The 23,387-nt window shown below is 38.9% G+C and overlaps 1 protein-coding gene across 6 annotated transcripts; it reads left to right on the top strand.

Moving 5' to 3' along the window:
- Window positions 1–167: 167 nt before the first annotated feature.
- On the top strand, window positions 168–23,312 carry DIP2 (disco-interacting protein 2). Of its 6 annotated transcripts, none has more exons than XM_089071160.1 (17): window positions 168–2,566; window positions 2,948–3,864; window positions 5,282–5,353; window positions 7,262–7,633; window positions 9,450–9,617; window positions 11,508–11,702; window positions 12,184–12,688; window positions 12,801–13,137; window positions 13,302–14,115; window positions 14,179–14,609; window positions 14,745–14,976; window positions 16,850–16,980; window positions 17,138–17,524; window positions 17,617–17,952; window positions 18,021–18,317; window positions 18,406–18,962; window positions 19,150–23,312. In XM_089071160.1, the coding sequence occupies exons 1-17, from the start codon at window positions 1,743–1,745 to the stop codon at window positions 19,400–19,402; spliced, it is 6,828 nt and encodes a 2,275-aa protein (XP_088927286.1). In that variant the 5' UTR covers window positions 168–1,742; the 3' UTR covers window positions 19,403–23,312. The 6 variants fall into 6 exon arrangements, with proteins under 6 accessions (XP_088927286.1, XP_088927287.1, XP_088927288.1 ...); XM_089071161.1 differs by having other exon boundaries at window positions 16,868–16,980; XM_089071162.1 differs by lacking the exon at window positions 9,450–9,617.
- Window positions 23,313–23,387: the final 75 nt, after the last annotated feature.

Consider the following 23,387-nt stretch of genomic DNA (forward strand, 5'->3'; position numbering starts at 1 on the left):
AGTGATTCGACGCGACTTGAAGTACGCGCCTCGACGGCGAGACGAAGCGGGCGCCGCGCGAATTCGAACGCGCGGACGCGCGTCGAGCCGTCGTCGTACTCGCCCCACGATCTCGGAGCATGCTTAACTTGTGCACCAGATCTTTTGAGATCCGAAATTTTTTGCCAGGAAAGAATTTCATTTTTCGAAGCAATCGTGTAAATGCAACACGTTGAGTTTACGCGCGATTAAGTTATCTCGCGTGCTCGAGGCGCGAGTGAGAGGTTTTTGCTTACCGATCGAAGGCGAACGATATATATGTGTATGTGTCTATGATGGTGACGCGATAGATAATAATGATTTCCAACGATCATTAGAGATTTGTGAGTATTCTGGATAGAGTGCTCCATTCTCAGCAACTGTTGGCCACTCCAGCGAATATTTATGAGAATTTTGTACAAATCTGATAGTGGATCTATCTTTAATGTGTGTAAAAATGAAACACATTTGTGTGCAATGAGAAGGTGATATATTTTTATTTAGCACACACGTGTCACACATAAGATTTAATTTATCTGTTGGATGTCTTGATTTATACTTTTTATATCTCTTATTTTGATCAAATAGAATTAAACTTAATTGAAAACTTTCTTACACGAAAACACTGGTTCCATCTAGAGAATTGCATTTAGATCATTAAATGATCGCGTGGATAACAGCAGAGGAGACGAGGAAAGGAGTGAGACAAACGCACCGTAATCGTCCGAGGGCGGAGAAAGTATCTGACAAAGTTTCAAGATACTTTCGTGGCAAGCAGTGAGCGAGATATTTCAAAGAAACTACAATTAACAACAAAACACGATTGATAATAAGTTTATTAGCATAACTTGAAAAGAAAACATTTGTGTAGTTTGTCAAATAATTTACATCGATATTAAATGGAAATAGAAATGTAGACAAATTTTGCATATGAGAATATATCGTCGAGTATCGTCATAATGTCTGCACACAGCTATCATAAATTTAAAAACATTATTTAAATTCGACGATAATAATGATAATAAGCAAGAATAGTGATCATTGAACCATTTGAAAGTAAATTTTTTGATATTGAGTGCGTTGACTTAAAGACACTCATGCAATTCGCGCCGAATTTTTTCGCGTAGAATGATCATTCCGGTCGAACTCAGGGTATGAAAGAAAAGAGAAGAGAAGGGCAATGAAGAAGAGGGAGGAAGAGCAACAGTGGTGGCGGCGCAGCAACACGGCATCGAAAAAGGAAAGCTACGCTGATCATCCATGAGTGGAAGACCTCGGCGTTGCACCTTAGCGGACCTTAGTATAAAAGAGAGAAGGAACGAAAGAGAGAAAGGGAGATAAAGATACGGATAGCGAAAGGGCAAGGAGGGCAAGAAGAAAAGAGAAACAAAGAGTAAAGGGTCCGAGAAGGAGAGAAACAGAGAAACACGAAGTAACGAAGAGATAGAAAGAAACTCGTAAATTTACTTGTTTTCACAAATACCCTTTTTTTGTAAAATCAGAATTAGCCAGATTCTTATTGATTTTGCAGATTCTTCCGATAGATAGATTCTCGATCAAGTAAGATACTTTTGCATTTGTGATCCTTTTGAAGCTCAGAACTTTGTGATGCGCGAGTGCATCTATTAATCTTTGTCATATAGCTGCGTCCGATACCATTTAGAGATAGTATAAATCTATAGCAATTCTACTTCCGCGAGTCGAGGTTGGTCGCGTACTGCCTCATGAGGCCCCTCACCTTCGAGAATCTGAGGAGGCTCGTGAGCCGCAAGAAGGATCGCAACGAGCCCTCCTTCAAGCGCAGCGAGTCCTTCAAAAGAATTTCTATAAGAAAGAGTTATCTGGATCGGGGTAAAAGACGGAACCGTCTTCAGAAAAATTTGGATCCCGGTGTTAATTCTCCTTCACAATTAGAAACAAATGATAAAATTATTTCTCAACAAATTAAGGAACAAGAACTCAAGAAAGATCAAGAGCTTTCCCTCAGTCGCGACTCTATTACTTATGATGAGTGGCTTCAAGGAGTCAGTTCTTCTTCTCGCGAGAAGCTTCACGAGGATCATCAGCTTGAATCTTTTCAACATCCTAAAATTAAGACCACAAAACTTAACAAACGTACCGGCGATGCGGATTCGGTTGTCGAGGATCTGAAAATTCTCGAGCTCGATGCCTCACCTATTTTAACATCCAAATCTAAATCTTTCGGTATCACTACTGATCCAAGTCGGGACGAGACAACAAATGGACACGACACTTGGACCTCAGAGCCCTCTGTGGAAGGACCACTCAGTGTCAGCATCAGTCTTGGTAGGATATGGAGGGATGCGATGCCAGTTCCGGTCTCGGTTCCGGTATCAGCCCATTCCTATCCCTCTGTTTCGAGTTCTTTAGTTCATCATTCTTTAGACAGCGCTTTAAAGGAAAAGAAACCACAGCCGACTGTCGCGAGAACGGTCTCAGCACCGGAGAAGCCTGTCAGCAAGGAGACTTCGTCCTCATCCTTCGGCTTTTCTCTTAGAATTGCCAAATTTGCTGATTTCAGACCAGGGTGATTAACTTATCGGTTGATTAACGATTAATTAGTGAAATTGGGGAAACGATCTAAAAAATCTTGAAGATTTCTTCAAGAATCTCTTCAGAATTTTTCATGATTCAAGATTTGTCTTGAATTAAAGTCTTTTATTTCTTACTCGGAAGTCTCGCACTTTAAGTAATTGATTACGGTATTCGAAACTCTTTTAAAAGCTTTGTTCTGTACAATTAATGTATGAATATAATAATCTCTCTATTGATCCAAATATATAAAAGGAAAAAAAAATTCATATACCTACAGATCGTTTGTATTTGCCATCAATTTTATTAATTGTTCGATTCGAATATCGCGCTGTTGAAAGAACATTTGATCGCAATCGACACTGCTTGGCTCTAGGGTGACGCGAAATGGTTTCTTTCGTCGGAAGACGCCAAAACCATCGCCAAGCGTGAGTACGGAGGGCTACTTCAAACGAACAAGCGCGTCTAGACGTTCCAGTTCACGTCGTCGAAGCGGTAAGAGAACCTCTCAACGCGCTAGCAAGAAGAATCAGCAACCTGCGGCTCGCACTAGCAGCCCGGTATGGTTTGTCCCGCCAGAGAGACGTCGCTCGAGACGTCAACGACGAGTCTGGCGGGAGATCAGATATTTTCCTGATGACGAGGCTCCGATCTTGGAGAGGATTAACGACTGGTCATCGAACGTGTCGGACGATCAGTTTGACGATCAGAAACTGTTGCTATCAGGAGATTTCAACGAGCGTCGGGAGGATGATGCCTTGAACTCAATTATTTCATCATCCCTGGGCTCTTTTTCGGCAACTTCATCTTCATCATCGGCTTGCCCTGCCCCAAAGATTAGTGACTTCAACGAGGACAAGCTGTTTTCCGAAGAGCTAAGGAGCAATGGCTTTTTGGTGCGTGGGACTCCTTGGAAGTCGCTTTCTGCAACAACAACAACAACAACAACGGCAATAATAGCAACAACAATGGCGAGAACGACTGTTTCTGGAAATTATTTTGCCAGTAGCCAGTTTCTCTCTTTTTTAGCTAAGGATATTGTCAAAGAGAAATCGAAAATTGAAAATTCTAATACGGGCTACAGGTGTCTCTCGTCAACTGATAGTGAGGATGATGATGTTGGTTGTTTTAACGAGCGCAGGAAAAATTTTCCGCAACAACGACAGCAATATCTGAAGAGACAAAAATCAGGACTTAGAAGAAGACCCTTACGTCGAAAGTCACAATTGAAAAAAGCGTCTGGTCAGCCGGTATTTCTTGTGCGCAAGTGTTCATCCTTGAGAAAACGTCCTAGTAAGAATATATGAATTATAATTTTATAATTTTATAAAGGTCGCGAAAAGATAAATATAGTAAGAATAACAAAATAATAGTCATAATCATCTTTTCGAAGAACAATTCCTTATACAAATACATATTACATTTAAATAAAGAAAAGAACGATAGTAACGATAATTAGAGAAACATATTATTAGAGAAACATACATAAACTTTGTGATTTAACAATCTATGATATACGTAATCTTGGATTCGTATTATATTCGATTATATTCGATATTTATTGAATAACAAGCGACGCAATTGAATCGTAGCGATTACGATCGTTCGATTCGTCATATTGAATCTATCTATCCTTTACTCGACCGTTACTCGACGTCCGACAGCGTTAATTGCGTAACATATTTCTCGCGATCGGTTTCGATGAGCTTCTTGCTCGATCGCGAGCCTGCACGCGTATCGCAATCGCGATTTAACGTGTCTCTTGTTATAGTCTTCGCTATTTTCTTTGAGGATTGGGTGATTTATAACGTGCGAAAATTCCTTGCGATTTCTTTAACACTTGAATCTTAACATTTAAAAGAAAGCTAAATAAGTGTGCATATTTCTTATATTGGAAAAAATGCACTGTTTTTATTTAGTTGTGCACTTGTACAATTGTTTATTAAAATGTCTGATACAAGTTTATATCTATCCTCAATATCTGAATATAACGTACAAACACTGAATATAACGTTTCTTGTTTTGTCTTCAGAGTAAAATCGAACCTTTTCTCGTGAATAGTCCCATGTGGGGCCATACCACATCGCTTTTCCCGAGAAATCATAATGTAGAGACAAATATGAATAGGTTTGATACATCGATGATGTCGGGAATCACTCGAATATGCCGATTAGCATAATCGCGATGGCCCGGTTTCATTTCGCGAACGTGGAAAAATCATGTCTTGGCCGTTAGAATCGATTCTTCGGCGTTTTCTCAAGTTACGAGGCGTGACGAAAGGCGAGTATACTAACCAGTTTTACATCGTACTCGGCACATGGGTGAGCTGCATCAGCACCGGCCACTGGCAACCAAGCATGTATTGATCTAAAATTCAATCCTGAAACGTCTATTCGATTTCTGCGGTCGTTAATAGTACGATTTATTTCTAGTGATACGAGTTTTTTTTTTTAATATATATAATACATAACTTCGTTCGTATCTTATTTTCATCTTAATATTTTTATCTTTATTCTTAAATTTTAAATATTTTTTTTCTACTTTCTTTACTTACACACTTTATAGCGTGTAAATTATATCGCGTTATATACAATATCGTTATATACAATATAACGAATACAATTCATGATACGACAGTTTATAATATTAAATAGGATTGTAAATTATCTCTTAGAATAGATATTAATTAAGTCATTTTTCATTGTTGCAGGAGATATTACGCAGAAGGGTTATGAAAAGAAACGAACACGTCTACTTCAGCAATACGCTTCGAAGCAGATAGGTGAGTGTTTCGCTTTTCTAAAATTCATCAAAATCCCGCAAGTAAGCAACAGAAGATATCATCGCGCAGTATACGCAATATGCGGTACGGAGCGGATGAGAAGTCAGCGATGTGAAAATATTATATATTATCGTCTTATATCGTACATGTCTAGTCATCATATTTGATCGATTCTGTGTAGAATTGTATGTCGTATTATTATACATACAAATATTTCGAAGTCAGATTTTTGGACGAAATTTCATAGAATTTTAGAATAGAAATAGAAAGCTTCTTTTTAATTTTTCGCAAATAAATTTATGTTAATTTTATTTTATAAGATTTTTAATTTGTTGAAAAAATGTCGATAATTCAATTTTACAATTAGGTGATATTTTTCAGACGGAAAAACGGATCTCAGTTTTAAACTCTCAAGTCTTATCCTTCGTCGCATCTTGGCGTATGCAATGTTGCAACATCGAGACGCAACAAACTTGCAATATCAATCGTGTTCCGATTCTCAAGAGACACGCGCCTCATTGTGTGAACAATGGCAAATGCAATCTGTATAAAAGGAAGAGACGAAACGTAATCTTTGCGGCACGCGTCGTTTTAACACTTGGCACCTTGCGAATGCAACATATAACTGCTCTCAGTTGCGCCACGCGGACGCGGAACACAGGTCGAGAGAAACCCGAGAGAGAAAATTACGTTGTAACAAGGAGAAGATGCGCAATTCTGCGCGATTTTACCTGTGTTTATTTTATGAGGAATATTTGCCGCTTCAAACGGGATTATTTCGAACTGTATGAAAATCGCCCGAGATTTCAACATCGACCGATGTTTCCGCATCGCTTATCGCAGACGCAAAGTGTAACGCGAACGTCGATCGTTTCCGAGTCGACAGCCGTTACCGCGCAACTGTCGCGACTGCGAACGCAAATCTTGGTCTTATCGTCGCAAATTACTGGATACGGAATTGTCTAGACGCTACCACGCGTCATTTGCTAGTCCGCGCAAGTTACATTCCATGGATGCATCTCTCTCGTCTCGATGCGCCCCGTTACCTATCAATTTAATTCTTTTACGGTCAGATATTTCTCATTTTTAATTTAGATTTAGAACAAATCCGGCTAAATTTCTTTCTTGCTTAAGTTATTCAATTTTTTAAAGCTATTTAATAATAAAAATAAAAAAAAAAACTGATATGACAAGAACAAATAAATTTTTGTTTAAATATATTAATTTTATTACTTGTTGCTCTCTTTAGAGCAACAAGTCCCTCCCTACATTAAAGTAAAATTAAGTCAGAATTGATAATGAGTAACGTATACCATTTCGAGAATCTCGTACATTTTCACATGGAGCCACCCCGTATAGTTACATAGATGCCTCTTTGCGCCCGCAGCTCTGCGATCGGCAGAACCGCTGCAATCGGCTTGCAGTTTAACTGTACCTGCACGCGGAAGAAGCGCTTCCGCGTTATCCGCTCGTTATATGCTACGTGCATCTGCCATTGTCGTGAATGCGAGTCGAACTAGCGACAGTTTTCCAGCTAGTATGGCTAAGCCAAATAACGGGAAGTTCTTTTACATAAATCTCTCAAGCGATTCAGACGAAATGTAGTTCCTTTGTTCATTTTTTATAATAAAATAGATCATTATGACAGTATTGCACCGCCAAGTGATGCATCGCGAGAAGAAATTTTAATTTCATATTTGTCCAAAAGTTGTTTAACATATTACTTTATTACATGGCGATACAAATATTTGCCATTCTTTTTCATATACATTACGAATTGTTATTGCAACGAAAAATTATCAGTTAAGTTTTAAGTACTAGGCTAAAGATAAAGTGATGCTATAGAAAAATAACATATGGGTATTTATAAGAATCGAAGCATTGTGCATACGCGCTTGTGGATCGTAGGGGCTGGAAATGGTGATATTGGTGGAAGTGGCGGCGACGGCGGCGGAGGCGTCGTTGGTAAAGGGCTTGAGAGAACGGGTTACGGAAGCGGAGGAGGTGGCGGTGGTGATGGCGGTGGTGGTGGTGGTGGCGGTGGTGGTGGCGGTGGTGGTGGCGGTGGTGGTGGCGGCGGTGGTGGCGGCGGCGGTGGCGGTGGCGGTGACGGTGACGGTGACGATGGCGATGGCGATGGCGATGGCGATGGCGGTGGCGAAGGAGAAGGAGGAGGAGGAGGAGGAGGAGGAGGAGGCTATGGTGGCGGTGGTCGACCGCAGCCACGTGCACGGCGCACGCAACGGCGCGTCACGCACAACGAGAAGCGCTATCACTCAGGTAGCGCCACTATGTAATCCACGAACGAGCATATCTTCGAGTCGTGGCAAACGAATGTTAACGCGCGCAACGTTATTGATTGTGTGTCGCAATCTTGCTTTAATTTTAGCTTTTAGCTTGCCCTTCAGATGAACCGTAGAGAATTAATTATCTCATAGAGGTTTTTTCAATTAGATTAGAATACGTAGAGTTCGTTAAGTTACAGATCTTTTAACCACTATACGATTCGTTTTACTTTTATTTTCATGCACGCGCGCGCGCGCGCGCGCGCACACACACACACACACACACACACACACACACACACACACACATACACACACGCACGCACGCACGCACGCACGCACGCACATATATATGTACACACATCACCAATGACACGATCTAGCTAGAAGAATGTCGAAACGATGCCAGTTTCCTTCACCAAAATTGTTTCCGAGAAATCAGCTGAGATAACAGCGAAATATTCCTCACTTCTCTTTTATCGTGTTTTGCCCGTTATATTCGTGTTTTTAAATTTTTATAAAAATAGATGTAAATCCCACGAAATGAATTACACTCTTCCATTTTCTGCACATACCGTCGAAAGTTGGAACAAACCGTGGAAAAGCAAACGTGTTCCGTCCATCGTACCGCTTGTACTTTTCTCTTCGTGTAGCTTGCCTGCTTACACCCTATCTCTCGCGTGTGTTGCCTCAAGACGCTTTTGCACCTTTAGATACCTTTGTAATTTGACATAGCCAGGCGGTAGCCGAGACCGGTTGTTCCACCTTCGGGTGACTCAAGATTGCAGCCAGCCGGCCGGCCTGCTATCCATCGGCATTCTCACTATTCAATCGACTGCGTCCCCGACTGCTGTATCCGCGAGCGTGCAATACTTATATTTTTCATGTGTCCTCGTCGATAGAGATTCTTGCTCGCGTCAATTACCGATATTGCATATCGTGAATCTATACTATACATTTTGCGACAGGCGTCTTTAATATATCGCAACACTTTGCTACGAGAAACTTTTGATATGAAGATTGTGGAGTCAGATACTTTTGACTTTTAGGAAGACTTTTAATTTTTTTTTTCCCCTACATGATACGCGCACAACTCGTTCGAGTTTGATCGTCGTTGTTGGATAGGTAATGCGTGATAAATTCACGTAACAAAACGATTCGCACGGCTCTTCTGAAATCGCCCGATGATTATTCCAACTGAATCACGCCATTGACCGGCCCTCCTCCTCTTCCAATCTTCCTGTGTCGAGCTACGGACGATCGATACGAGTCACACTCACGAGACGCAGCATCCGATGGTGGAACGACTAGTCGTCAAAGGCACAATTTTTACGACGATTACTCGCATCCGGATAAATAACATCCTCTTACGGCATGTTAAATAGCGAAGAATTTGGTCCGTCCTTTGCAAAGACGGTACTAACCGCTTGGAATGTATATTTTCTAGAGAGAATCGCCAATTTACGGATCCTTCATTCTTATCTTTAATTTCAAGGATGCTTGGATCTACAAAATTTCGATTCTTGGGATTATTAATAATACTCAACGAGTAGTTAGATTTGCTTTTCAAGATTTAGAAACTTGTTAGGATTGATCAGGCAAATGATTAATGATGGCAAAGTAGAGATACAGAATGTGTTAACTTCGAGTTTGATGCTGATCTTTGAGTGATCTATCCGAGTGATTTATCCGAGTGCGACGAGACCAAGGAAGAGCGAACGACGACTCTTGCGATTCTCGCAGGCAGACAGGCTCTCGTAGCTCGTCCCTTCTTTGTCTATGTGCCGTTGTTGTTGTTGTGTTGCATGCAGGCGGTCGACTAGCACCTGGAGGAATCGTTAGTCCCCCGGGTTCTGGTGGCTCCACAGGGAACACTGGCAACTCAAATTCGGCTGCTGCAGCGGCGGCAGCGGCAGCAGCGGCGGCAGCTAGACGCGGTAATCGCAGACTCACACGCAATGAGAGCCGTTATCATTCCGGTGAGTACATTTAAATAAAGGTAGATACAGTCCTCCTCTAGAGACGATGCTAAATTATACAAGGACTACCATTCGTTTAACAACAGTGACTTTTCTTTCCGATGTGTTGGCTCCACTTTTACTGTGTGTTCGATAAATCATTCGACTTGTTCGAATGATTACAATAGATACAATTTTCTTTTCACGAAAGTTCTTTTCACGAAATTACAATGAATGATAAAAAATAATGAAAGAAATGAAAAAAAAAAATGATATTTGCAAAAATGTACTTAACAGTGTTCCATGAAAAATCATTCTTTTAGATTTTTTTCACGTAACATGCACCATATTATTCATTGATCTGTAAAATTTTGATTTGTAAAATTTTGATTTGTTAAATTTTGATTTGTAAAATTTTCATTTTTCTAGCTGTTCTTTAAATAAATTATACAAAGCTCAATACCTTGCTCCGCATATATCCCACTCTTCTATCCCGAATAAAATGTCATTCCACATGACCGGGAGAAAAACTCGCTTCGTTCGGAAGCGTCGATAGAAAGGTTCATTTATTTCAATGCAAAGTGCAAGTTATCTTCCACCTGGTGCACCGTTACCAGTCAATGGAGTGTACCTTATAGAAGATAAGTCAGTCCTGAATATTCGTATTGATAAAGTTGCATATTATAACAGATGTTCCAACAAAATACACAAAAAATGCCATTCATGTTAAAACAAAATTCTAAACAAATTTGTGATTATCAAAAAATATATATTTTTTTTTATTCCGTTAACAATATAGATGTCAATCTGTTTTAATTTAAAGTTTTTTTAATATCTCTAGATTTAGATTTTGCACTGTTAACTAAATGACATTTTAAAAAATATGTCATATATATAAAAATATGTCAATTAATAATAAACTCTAAGACATGAAACGTGTAAGACATTCTATATGCAAGTACGTACATAATACAAGTACAAGCTTATAACGAGCGTCCTCCTATATCAATAACGATACGAGTATGCTTTATCCGGAAGTATATGGCAACCAACTCAGCGACCGGATGTTACTTGTATGTTATTGTATTATGAAGTTTACGCGTGATACAGCGGCCGCATTGGATGCGCTTATTGCAATTGGAAAATGCAATTTCATTCTATTCGCAATTCTTAGCAAAAAGGCTGAAGAATCCAAGTTGCTTATGAACTTGTCCAATTTTACCCAAAAATAAAACGGGAATTGTATGTTATATTTCACTCTAAATTAAAGTTAAAACATGCAATTTTTGTATTAAATTATAAAAATAATTGTACTCTCTATTTAAAAAATATTCAGGCTGATTTTGTATCTGCAATTTGAATATACGTCTATCCTTGACAATGAATAATTTCTTATGTTTTTCGCAACATGATACTTTTTTTTAATTCAAATTAATGTTGGCAAAGACGATTATAGTGTTTATTCATTATGTCAATTGATAAATATGTTTTAAAAAGCCATCAAGAATTTGCACATTTTGCAAGAGAAGACAGCATGCGAAAAAGATTTTTTATCTCGGTATGTGTTTGTAGACTGCTAGAAAAAGTTATATGTGTTATAATGTCATATTGCTACAGTGTTTAGTCAATAACTTTTTAATCTTTCCAAGTTTAAGCATCTTATCCCGCAAATTGTTTAGTATCACACATACATACACACGCATATACATACATCGCACATACATACATCTTGAAAGCAACACGTTAGATTATTAATACGCAAAAAATATACAATGCGCAACGCATGAATACACATGTATGTATAAATAGTGTCGGAAGAAGGAATGATGATGCGAAAATAAGAACATCAAGTGCCTGCATGTGTCATCTGTTCTCATTATCCGTTTGAGTAATCAATTCTTACGTGTTTAGAGGTGCGCCAGGAGGCAGTGCAACAGGCCTTGGCAGCGATGCAGGGACGACCGAAGCCATCCTTGCCAATGCCGTCTAAGAGAACCTCCGTGATGGCCAGAAGCCCCGATCGGGAAAGACGCGATAGCGGCGAGTCTAGTAGCGACGAGGATAGCGTTGTCACTGAGGAGAGTCCGGGAGCGGGTGGCCCAACTGGTAAAATTATTATTAGTTACACACACACACACACGCGCGCGCGCGCGCGCGCGCGCGTGTATAATACTAGAAACATATAAATAAATTGAAAATTATTTATATAAACATTTGTTAGATAAATTGATAAATGAAATAGATGAAATAATTATCGCACGATATGATAAATATAATTTTGCCCATCTGTCCTCCTGCATTTATGCACACGTCAAAAAAAGAATGTAAGAAAACGCATCGTGTACGGTTCAAATGCCATGTGACTGTTTAATGCTAGGCATCACGCGTCCTTGACTGTTTCCGCCGGACGACACGCCAATAATCAATACGCATTATTTTTCCTCCATGCGTACGAATGGAAAAAGTGGTTGAACCATGCATTGAAACGTGAAGGAACTCGTGCGCGCGTGACATAATGGTCATATGAAATAAGTCGTTCAATAATGCGATAGATTATTATTGACCTTTAGCGATCTTTCGAATGTAGGTACTGGTCTTTCGGATACCAGCAGTACAGGTTCCGCTCGCGATACCCCGCCGCCACCCAGACCGCCGGCCAGGAGGCCGCCCGGTGCCGATATCACCGACATTGCCGAGTATACACCGCACGCTTACTGCAATATCCAGCCACCGGACGTTACCCATGTGACGAGCAATACTCCGGTTGGACAACAGCAATCGGCGACGCGGCGACCTGGCGCTGACCGTGTGAATCGTTACGCGCACGTGGTTGAAGATCAGAATAGTACTGGTACCACTGGGCGCTGGAAGGTCTCTGCAAAGATCCAGCAATTGTTGAATACGTTGAAACGGCCAAAACGTCGACCACTACCGGAGTTTTATGAGGATGACGATATCGAGTTGGAAATTGCAGCAAATCCAAAGGATCCAAATGCTCCTAAACCTGAAGGCGGTTCCATGACATCGGCGGTAGGCGAGGCACTATCGGTTCCATCGGGTTTGCCGCGATCTCTCGAAGCTGCTATTCAAAGGTGAGGCTATCGATGAACCAAAGATGTTGCGTTTCATAGATTCTCGACGATTCATGATTGCGAGTGGAGATTCATATATTTATGATTCATAGAATCCATTTTTTTATGTCAGGTATGGTTCGGCAACATACAAAGCACCTGTGGCAACCGTCCTGGATCCTAATGGCAAACTTTGCGTAACGCTCACGTACGGCAAACTGCTTAGTCGCTCTCATAAGATCGCTTATACTCTTCTGAATAAGGCTCTAAGTCGTGGTGGGGATTGCTGCCTGAAACCAGGCGATAGAATCGCCCTGGTTTATCCAAACAACGATCCGATCAGCTTCATGTGCGCCTTTTATGGTTGTCTTCAGGCTGGTATCGTGCCAGTGCCCATCGAAGTACCTCTGACCCGTCGTGACGCGGGTTCTCAACAGATCGGTTTTCTTTTAGGAAGCTGTGGAATTCAAGTAAGCGGAACGTAGTCTCTTGTCCTATACATCGAGCAACATTCCTTTCTACATTTGCTACGTTCAATTAATCGCACAATTTTGCAATTTGCATTAATGTACATAATCGCGACGATTCACTCGACTTGGAAATTAGTGATATATCTATAAATCTTGATCTTTAGGTTGCGCTGACTAGTGAAGCGTGTCTGAAAGGCTTGCCAAAGACGGCAGCTGGTGAAGTGGTGGCATTTAAAGGTTGGCCAAAACTGCATTGGTTTGTCACCGAACACCTAGGCAAAACGCCCAAGGACTGGATGCCACCACCACGACTCACTGACGACACACCTGCGTATATTGAATACACTACAGACAAAGATGGCTCTGTGATGGGCGTAACTATTACTAGAGCAGCGATGATGTCTCACTGTCGCGCTCTCTCGCAGGCATGTGGCTATACCGAAGGCGAGAACGCTGTCTGCGTATTAGATTTTAAGCGAGAAGTTGGTCTCTGGCATAGCACTTTGACTAGCGTGCTAAATGGAATGCACGTTATTTTCATCCCTTACGCCCTGATGAAAGTCAATCCTGCTAGTTGGATGCAGATGATCACGAAGCACCGTGCCAGCGTCGCGGTCGTAAAATCGCGAGATCTTCATTGGGGTTTGTTAGCAACTAAGGATCATAAGGATATTTCTCTGGCATCGTTGAGACTGTTACTCGTTGCGGATGGTGCAAATCCCTGGTCTCTCTCCTCTTGTGATCAATTTCTCTCGGTATTTCAATCCAAGGGACTTCGGCCTGACGCTGTCTGTCCTTGCGCTTCATCGAGCGAAGCTCTCACAGTTTCCGTGAGAAGGCCAGGACGCGCAGGAGTCAACGCGACTGGTCGTGGAGTTCTCTCCATGTCCGGCTTGAGTTACGGAGTTGTCAGAGTAGATCAAGAAAATTCTCTTACATCGTTGACGCTGCAAGATTGTGGCCAAGTCATGCCTGGAAGTGAGTCTTCTTCGATAATTTTTCCATTACGACACGTTCTAATGACAATTTATTTTTTTACAGGTATAGTAGTCGTTATTAAGATGGAAGGACAGCCATTTATTTGTAAGACGGACGAAGTAGGTGAAATTTGCGTACATAGTGCGGCGACCGGTAGTCAATATTGGGGTTTGCAAGGACTTACCAACAATACCTTTAAAGTATCACCCTTACAAGCCGATGGTGCTACCTTAGGTGATGTCGAATACACACGTTCTGGCTTGCTTGGTTTCCTTGGTCCTGGAGGACTTGTGTTTGTTTGCGGATCGCGGGACGGTCTTATGACAGTGACTGGTAGAAAACACAATGCCGACGACATTATCGCCACTGTGTTGGCAGTCGAACCGATGAAGTTTATCTATCGCGGCAGAATCGCTGTTTTCAGTGTGAGAGTCCTCAGGGATGAGAGAATATGTGTCGTTGCCGAACAACGACCTGATTGCAGCGAAGAGGAGGTACGGTGCAGTATTAAAAGCTATTCAAAAAGGAAAATAAAGGAAAATTTTTATTTTTATTTAAAAATTATATTCGGCATTTATTAAATTCGATATCGATTCAAATCTTTAAACATTTCTCGTTATCTTATACAGAGTTTCCAATGGATGTCTCGAGTATTGCAAGCAGTCGATTCAATCCACGCAGTTGGAATATATTGTCTTGCCCTGGTACCACCCAATTATCTACCCAAAACACCATTAGGTGGTATTCATTTATCAGAAACAAAGCGCCGCTTTCTCGAGGGTGCTCTTCATCCGGCCAACGTGCTTCTCTGTCCTCACACATGTGTCACTAACCTGCCAAAACCGCGCGAAGTTCATTCAGGTAAGTGAAATAAAATTTATCAGCAGGTATCGCGTTGATATCTTTCATTAAATTGACAGGTATCGACGAAAACCTGAATAATGAGAGTCATTCTAACGCCAGCAAATATTTGTTCAACAATGTTAACAATTTTTTTTTTTCTTATATCCTACATTTACGAAATACAACTTTTTTAAAGAATATAAATGTTATGAAATAAGTAGGAAAAGATCAGATTTAATAAATATTTATCAAAATATTTCATTTAAAAATTAAACATGGAATTATCTATATTTTGATCAATGAATAAATAATTAATATTAAATATTTGATGGTGATATATGCAAGTTGAAGAAATTTTATTAATCTTTTGAATTGCATAGTCGACAATGATAGACAAAGAGAAAGATAATTAAAGAGAGAATATGTACGTATGTGTATATGTATGTGCGTGCGTGCGTGCGTGCGTGCGTGCGTGCGTGCGTGCGTGCGTGCGTGCGTGCGTGCGTGCGTGCGTGCGTGCGTGCGTGCGTGCGTGCGTGCGTGCGTGCGTGCGTGCGTGCGTGCGTGCGTGCGTGCGTGCGTGCGTGCGTGCGTGCGTGCGTGCGTGCGTGCGTGCGTGCGTGCGTGCGTGCGTGCGTGCGTGCGTGCGTGCGTGCGTGCGTGCGTGCGTGCGTGCGTGCGTGCGTGCGTGCGTGCGTGCGTGCGTGCGTGCGTGCGTGCGTGCGTGCGTGCGTGCATACATGCATGCGTGCATGCATGTATGTATGTATGTATGTATGTATGTATGTATGTATGTATGTATGTATGTATGTATGTATGTGTGTATATATGTATGTGAAAATGGAAAGAGAGAAGTAATAAGAAATTGGAAAAAATATATTAATAATTATGAATTTTATTTATTTTCAAATTTCATTTTTATATATAGCATCAAAAATTTAACTTTCATATATTCATATAATATTGTTAGTAGACTTGAGAAAACACATTTACACGATACAATATCTATATATTCAGAATAAATATATATGTTTGTAAAATCGCGATAAAATTTGTCTACGTCTACTATTTATCTACGTGTAATATTTTTATGATTTGTCTATTCATATATAACGAATGATATATTTAATATTTTTTCAATTAAATATAATCAACATTACATTAAATATAATCAAATAATAGCAAGAATAAATTTTGTAATGATTAAATAGATGTGTATCTTTTTGAAACGCTATTGGAACGTAATAATTATTATCTTGTATTTTCTTGGGAAAATATGTGGGATTCACATTTATTGCAAAATATTGAGATTGAATTAGAACACAAGGTTATCGTATTAGATTATACTTGTATTTTATTAACAATTCTCACACAATTAATTATGCTTAGCATGTTATTCCATTTAGTTATCCTTCTTTCTTTTGGCTGAGTTCCGAATATCCCGTAGTATCCTAATAAAATGCAAATAATTGATTTCAACTAGCAAGGGGTTCTGCCTTTTACTTAACTATTTTTATCATTGAAGAAACTATATTTTTTAGCCCCTTGCATTCAGATGCTTTTCTGTATTTTCTTTTTTAATTTCATAATGATATTTTAATGTAAATATAATCAATCTGGGATCTATTCAATCAGTCTGGACTGTACAATTCGATAAGTAAGATGTTTGGAAATTCGCATCCATGGATCCAAAGATTCGTGAGTGCATATTAAAACATAGACCTGCGGAACAGAAGACCCATGTGAACGCTTGTATTGGCTCCGATGGCAAGAACCAGATTGCTCTAGCTTTGATTTTTCCGGCCTCAGTCAGGGGAGAGTGTGTGAGCTACTCATTATTGGGTTGAGTGTTTGTGTTGGTTTACTAACGGAATGGTGCGGGGGCGTGTAGCGGGGGATTCTGTTGCAGATGTCGGTCCAGCCAGTGTCATGGTAGGGAATATTGTCCAAGGGAACCGATTAGCGTCTGCGCAGGGACGAGACATGGGTGTTCTAGACGAGGACAGTGACAACGCCAAAAAGGTTCGTGAGTCTAATTAAATTCAATAAAACCGTTAGATTTTCTTGAATTTGCGCGCGCGCGCGCGCGCGCGCGCGTGTGTGTGTGTGTGTGTGTGTGTGTGGGTATGTATGTGGAGAAAAAAATTTGAATATTCATATTATATTGTTTATTTTTCAGTACCAATTTATTTCTGAAATTCTACGGTGGCGTGCTGTCAGCACTTCAGATCATGTGATATTTACATCGTTGAACGCGAAGGGTACCGTGGCTACCTCATTATCCTGCTCGCAGTTACACAAGAAGGCCGAAAGAATCGGAAATCTACTCTTGGATAGAGGAAGAGTTAATACTGGCGATCATGTGGCACTCATTTTTCCACCTGGTACTGACTTGATATGTGCATTTTATGGTTGTTTGTACGTCGGTGCTGTTCCGGTAACCATCAGACCACCTCATCCCCAAAATCTCCAAACGACGTTGCCGACTGTTCGCATGATTGTGGACGTTAGCAAATCCGTTCTCGTATTAACTAATCAAAACCTTCTCAAGTTGTTAAAGACAAAGGTAATTGAAAATAATGTTTGATCATTAATCGTTGATTGAAAAATAATGATTGAAAATATTCGTCATCGATTGGTCGTTCTTGTTTTGCATAGGAAGCGAACAACGTGGTTGACGTGAAGAGTTGGCCAATGATTTTGGATATGGATGACATGCCAAAGAAGAAGCTACCAGTGATGTATCGGGCACCCACTGCGGAGATGCTGGCCTATTTGGATTTTAGCGTTTCAACAACGGGCATGCTCGCTGGCATTAAGATGTCTCACGCGGCAGTCACGTCGTTGTGTCGTGCCATGAAATTAGCGTGCGAGCTTTATCCTTCGAGACATATCGCTCTTTGTTTGGATCCATATTCGGGCCTTGGCTTCGCTTTATGGTGTCTTAGCAGTATATATAGTGGACATCATTCTATTCTGATACCACCATCTGAAGTAAGTATGGCAATTTTTATATTCAATCTTGAAAGACATTTAATTTGACGTTTTATTACCATCATTAGGTGGAAGCCAATCCTGCACTTTGGCTGTCGGCAGTCAGTCAATCCAGAGTAAGAGATACGTTCTGCTCGTATGGTGTTATGGAATTGTGCACTAAGGGACTCGGCTCCTCGGTTCACGCGCTTAAAGCACGAGGCGTTAGTCTAGCATGCGTAAGGACGTGTGTCGTTGTCGCCGAGGAAAGGCCGCGGATAGCGTTGACAACAAGTTTTAGTAAACTATTTTCCGCTCTCGGCCTGAGTCCGCGCGCAGTCTCTACTTCGTTTGGTTGCAGAGTAAACACTGCCATTTGTTTACAGGTATAATTAAAGAATGAAAAATATATACGTTATGTTTCCTGATAAATTCTTACAAATTTTTAAACATTTTCGTGATTTTATTCAATAGGGAGCTTCCAGTCCGGAACCCTCGACAGTCTACGTAGACCTTCGTGCATTACGTAACGATCGAGTATCCTTGGTGGAACGGGGCAGTCCGCATTCTTTGTGTTTAATGGAATCGGGCAAACTATTGCCCGGCGTGAAAGTGATTATCGCAAATCCCGAAACCAAGGGTCAATGTGGAGATTCACACTTAGGCGAGATCTGGGTGCAGTCTTCGCACAACGCAAGTGGTTACTTCACAATTTATGGCGATGAAAGCGATTACGCCGATCATTTTAATGCACGACTAGTCACTGGCAATACAAATGAGGTCTATGCAAGAACAGGCTATCTTGGCTTCCTGAGAAGAACCGAGAGTGTTCAGCAATCAGTGATTAGCGACGTACCCGGTGATACTAATAATACGTCCGAGGCTGATCTTATACCGAGCGATCCGGAACTTCACGATGCTGTATTCGTCGTCGGTGCTCTCGATGAGGCCATTCTACTGCGAGGTATGCGGTATCATCCAATAGACATCGAGAACAGTGTCATGCGGTGTCACAAGAAAATTGCGGAATGGTAAGTCTTTTTAAAATTTAATCTAAAACTTAATTATTTTTTTTCTTGAATCATCACGATCACGAATATTGGCTACGTACAATTTTACACACATTTCTATATTTTCTTATTCTTAATTTTATATTAACGATTAATATTAGCTACATTAATATACATAATTACATTTATATATCGTATTTCTTTCCAGCGCCGTATTTACATGGACCAATCTTCTAGTGGTAGTGGTAGAATTGGACGGTAGCGAAAGCGAGGCCCTCGATCTTGTGGCTTTGGTGACGAGTGCCGTGCTTGAAGAGCATCATTTGGTGGTCGGCGTAGTAGTTGTAGTGGACCCCGGTGTGGTACCCATTAACTCGCGTGGTGAGAAACAACGGATGCATCTGCGTGACGGCTTTCTCGCGGACCAGCTCGATCCTATCTATGTGGCGTACAATATGTGAATGGGTGTGCAAGGGTTCTCATCCCTTCTGTATCCCGCCCTTCTTCTCGACATTTCTTATGGTGTTCGATATGTTGAGGCTGCAATAGAACTCCATTCGCGAGAATTTGCTTCAAATATGATGATGAAACTGTTTTAAACTTTCAGATTTGGAATCTTGAATCGTGCACGCGCATATATACACACACACAAATAACATTCCATAATTTTATACATTTTTTTCACTCTATATGAATTACATAATTGTCAATTATCTTAATTAGTTACTTACGCATAAGATCCGTTATTGGAGCAAATAAAGAAAAAATTGAAATAAAAGATAAATGAACAAAATGAAAATATAAATGGAGTTCTATTGTACTGAGGAATGTTAATGCACGCCAGCAAATATTATTGACAAGGTATGTATGTACAAAGTTGAAACATTTTTAAAACCTGACTGCCACAAATCCTTGGAACTGATTAAATCGAAAAATCAGTATTACATTATGTATATTATATATAACAAAAAATGATCAATGACAAATCATACAATCGATGATAAATGATAGATGCAGTAAATATAAACTTGCCGCTCCTTAGCTTCTTTCTAATATTCAGTAAAATTTTATCTCAAAATATTCACTGTATCTCTCAATTATCGATAGTTTTGCGATATTGGAACTGCACAACGATCGTATTCAATTTCAGTCTTCAATCCTCATGTTTGTAAAATGAAGATGCGTGAAAATTTTTGTTTATTAGGCTGCAATACGCACAAAATCGCGGTTTTGTATATATTAAACCAAAGTTTTTGTATCGCAGCATGCGAGAAACATATTGATGTTTTTTTTTACATTAGTTTGTAATTATCGTTGCGAGAAACACTCTCTCATTGACGGGAGCAACGAACAATTTCGTCGCGAAAGCGATTCGACAATATTTGATGAATTGTTTACAATAATTTTTTATAATTGTTGAATGTGTTTTTATGATTGTATAGCCGTCGAATTTAAAAGCTATTCGGAATCTAATTGATCGGATATTTTATTCTCCCAGTTTCGTCCGCACAAAACGAATATAATTATTAGAGAACTAGCTCAAGTTCGCATATAGGAATGTAAATATGTTACGTGTATCGATTTTAGGGCAGTTATTTCTCTTTTTATTTTTCTTTATTTTAATTGTTTATAACGAGTATTGGAAAATTAAAATTGCTAATCAAACAAAAAGGCCTACATTTAGACATAAAGGTAAAATTAGAAATGATTTTGATTATCGTTTCGAAAAGAAAAGATTACAGTCTGATGAAAAATTTATCACAAAATTTAATGTTACCATTTTATAAAAAATATATTTGAACAATTTTATATAGATTGATCAGACTTTTGCAATAAAGAAAGATTAACATAAAGGAGGAAGTTCCCTTTTTTATTTGTTTCTTGAAAATGGAACGGCAAGCCCAGAGATCGATCACGATTCAATTTCTCTTATTCTTCTTCTTTATTCACGAATTTTTTCTTGGGATATGTACAGTTGTTAATAGCTCTTTAATTTTATATTTTTTAAAAACATATATGACATATAATGCATGTTATTGTGACTACTATGACAAGACGTCGCGACTATAATAATCATTTGTCATGCGTGGAAGACTGACATTAAATGTTGCGGATATTATCTCACTGGAAAACATTTTTTTTATTGCAAATACTGATTTATTTATTGCAAATACTGATTCTTTATAAATATTTCTGTTTTTTTTCATCGATTATCATATTGTATGGTTTTTTTTTCAATCGTTATTCTATTGAATTCATACGAAGAAAATAAGATTAAAAAAGAATTAATTTTGCATTAATTCAGAATCGACACATTTAAAAAAATTTAACGCCATCTGTGAATTATTTACTATATTTATATATATATATATATATATATATATATATATATATGCGTGCGTGCGTGCGTGCGTGCGTGTGTGCGTGTGTGTGTGCGCGCGCGCGCGCGCACACACACACACACACACACACAAAAGTACGATTGGACATTCACAAACAATTACAAATATTATCGGCAACAATTTCGTCACTGCATATACACACATGGCATAATGATTTATAAGCATTTATGAAATATGACAATTAATCATATCGGATTCTCGATGACTGTACAGGCGGCTTTTTGTAAATACATAATAGGAGAAAAAGCGTTTTTTTTCCTGAATGCTATTCTATTTTGCGAATCGTTTATTCGCTTTTTCTTCCTCGTTTATTTTCATTTCTTTCCTATTTTTTTGTTGTTAAGTTTATCGTGCCATGTTACCTTGTATTACTTCCGCACTTTTACGCACGGAAAAATGCATGCCCGTAAATAATCACATTTGCACAGGCTCGATTTCACAGATAGCCCCATTAATCAACTATCATAAATCTTATACTATTTGTTTTTTTTTTTAAGTTTTATTTTATTACAACTATATTATTTACAACTATATTAACTATATCATTTTATAATCATAATGTAACAAAGAAAAATATAAATTAATAACACCAATATTCATCCTATCTTAATCAATTATTTAATTATAATAATTTGATCTCATCTTGTTCTCGATATAATACGATGATAATACGATTTTTGACGCATTCAGTGTATCGGACGGTTTCTCCCATTAAAAATTTATGAAACAATTTTTTTTTAAGCAACTGTGATCAACTATCAACTTTATTTTCAATTATTGTAGCACAACAAAAAATTTTTGTATAGTTTCTTCTTGTTTCTACAGATTTTGATTCAATTATTTCGAATTTTATGATGTAAATATATTGCTGATTCAGAAATTGAATCTTTTCGAGCAAGAAATGCTTTTCCAAAAAAGGATTTATACATGACGATATAATTATGAAATGTATTACATGAAATTAGAAACGTCAAGCTAATATAAATATTTTTCAGAATACTAAATGATTCCTAGCAAAAGTCTGGAAGTGTTTTATATCGAGCTTGTAATAATGTCTAATATCGATATCTTTCTCCGTGCGTGGAAGAAAATGTAATCTACAGATATTTCCCTGAAAAAAGAGTAAAAATGTGTGCAATGAATGATTTTTACATTGAACAACAGGCTATTATTATAACAATTCAATTATAATGGCAAATCATTGGATCCATCCGCGTTTAGACTCATGGAATTTGGATTCTTCGATCCTTGACTTCATGGATTTGTGGTATAATTATATTTAACCCTTTCGCGCATCCCACGCGCGCAATTATATAAACGAATTTTATATAAGTTTTTATAAAAACTTTGCAAGCATATTTTAAAACCGTATTTTAAAACCGTAGACCGTAAAAATAATCGTAGATTATTAAAAGGCGAAAGGGTTAAGCAGATTGTTGAATCCTTGTAGATTTTTGCAATCTCTTCGAGTTATTCCCATATTTGGAAACATGTTATTCAAGTATCTGTATGTCTTAATCCATTAGCGCTCAAAATCTTCATCGGAAATTTAGTGATTAATGATATCCAAAAAAATGATATCACATTAAGAATAAAAGACAAGTATCGAGAAATGAGAAAAATTTATCAATAACATACGCGTGCCGCTGGGCGTTAACGGATTAATAATATTTTATCATTTATGTAAGATCATCGCAAACGTCAGATTGTTATATCTGCCAAATGCATTTAATTTTAAGAAGAACACCTTTAGTCGCACTTAAAAATGAAAAATAATTTTGAACCAGGCCAAGATAAAGTATACACGATGCGATATATAAATAATCATTATACTACGATGCATACAGGTAATCGAGCGCAATTAATCACTATACAATCACACTTATGCAATTTAAAAAGGAGTTTTATATTAAAATGTTACGTGCCACTATATAGTATCAATAACAATTTTGGTTGATTTTATACGTAATCACCATGTTCTTACTCTATATTGGACGAGTATGACCGGTGCACCGCGGATAAGCTAAAGAATTTGGCATGTCCT

Source organism: Pogonomyrmex barbatus, unplaced genomic scaffold, assembly GCF_055798465.1.
Source record: "Pogonomyrmex barbatus isolate J1 unplaced genomic scaffold, ASM5579846v1 scaffold11, whole genome shotgun sequence".
In the NCBI taxonomy this organism is placed as follows: Eukaryota; Metazoa; Arthropoda; class Insecta; order Hymenoptera; family Formicidae; genus Pogonomyrmex; species Pogonomyrmex barbatus.

Coding starts and splice junctions, on each gene's coding strand:
- DIP2 (XM_089071160.1), top strand. CDS start 1,743: ATGAGGCCCCTCACCTTCGAGAATCTGAGGAGGCTCGTGAGCCGCAAG. Junction 5,354..7,261: donor ATACGCTTCGAAGCAGATAG/GTGAGTGTTTCG, acceptor TGTGGATCGTAG/GGGCTGGAAATGGTGATATT. Junction 12,689..12,800: donor CTCGAAGCTGCTATTCAAAG/GTGAGGCTATCG, acceptor TTTTTATGTCAG/GTATGGTTCGGCAACATACA.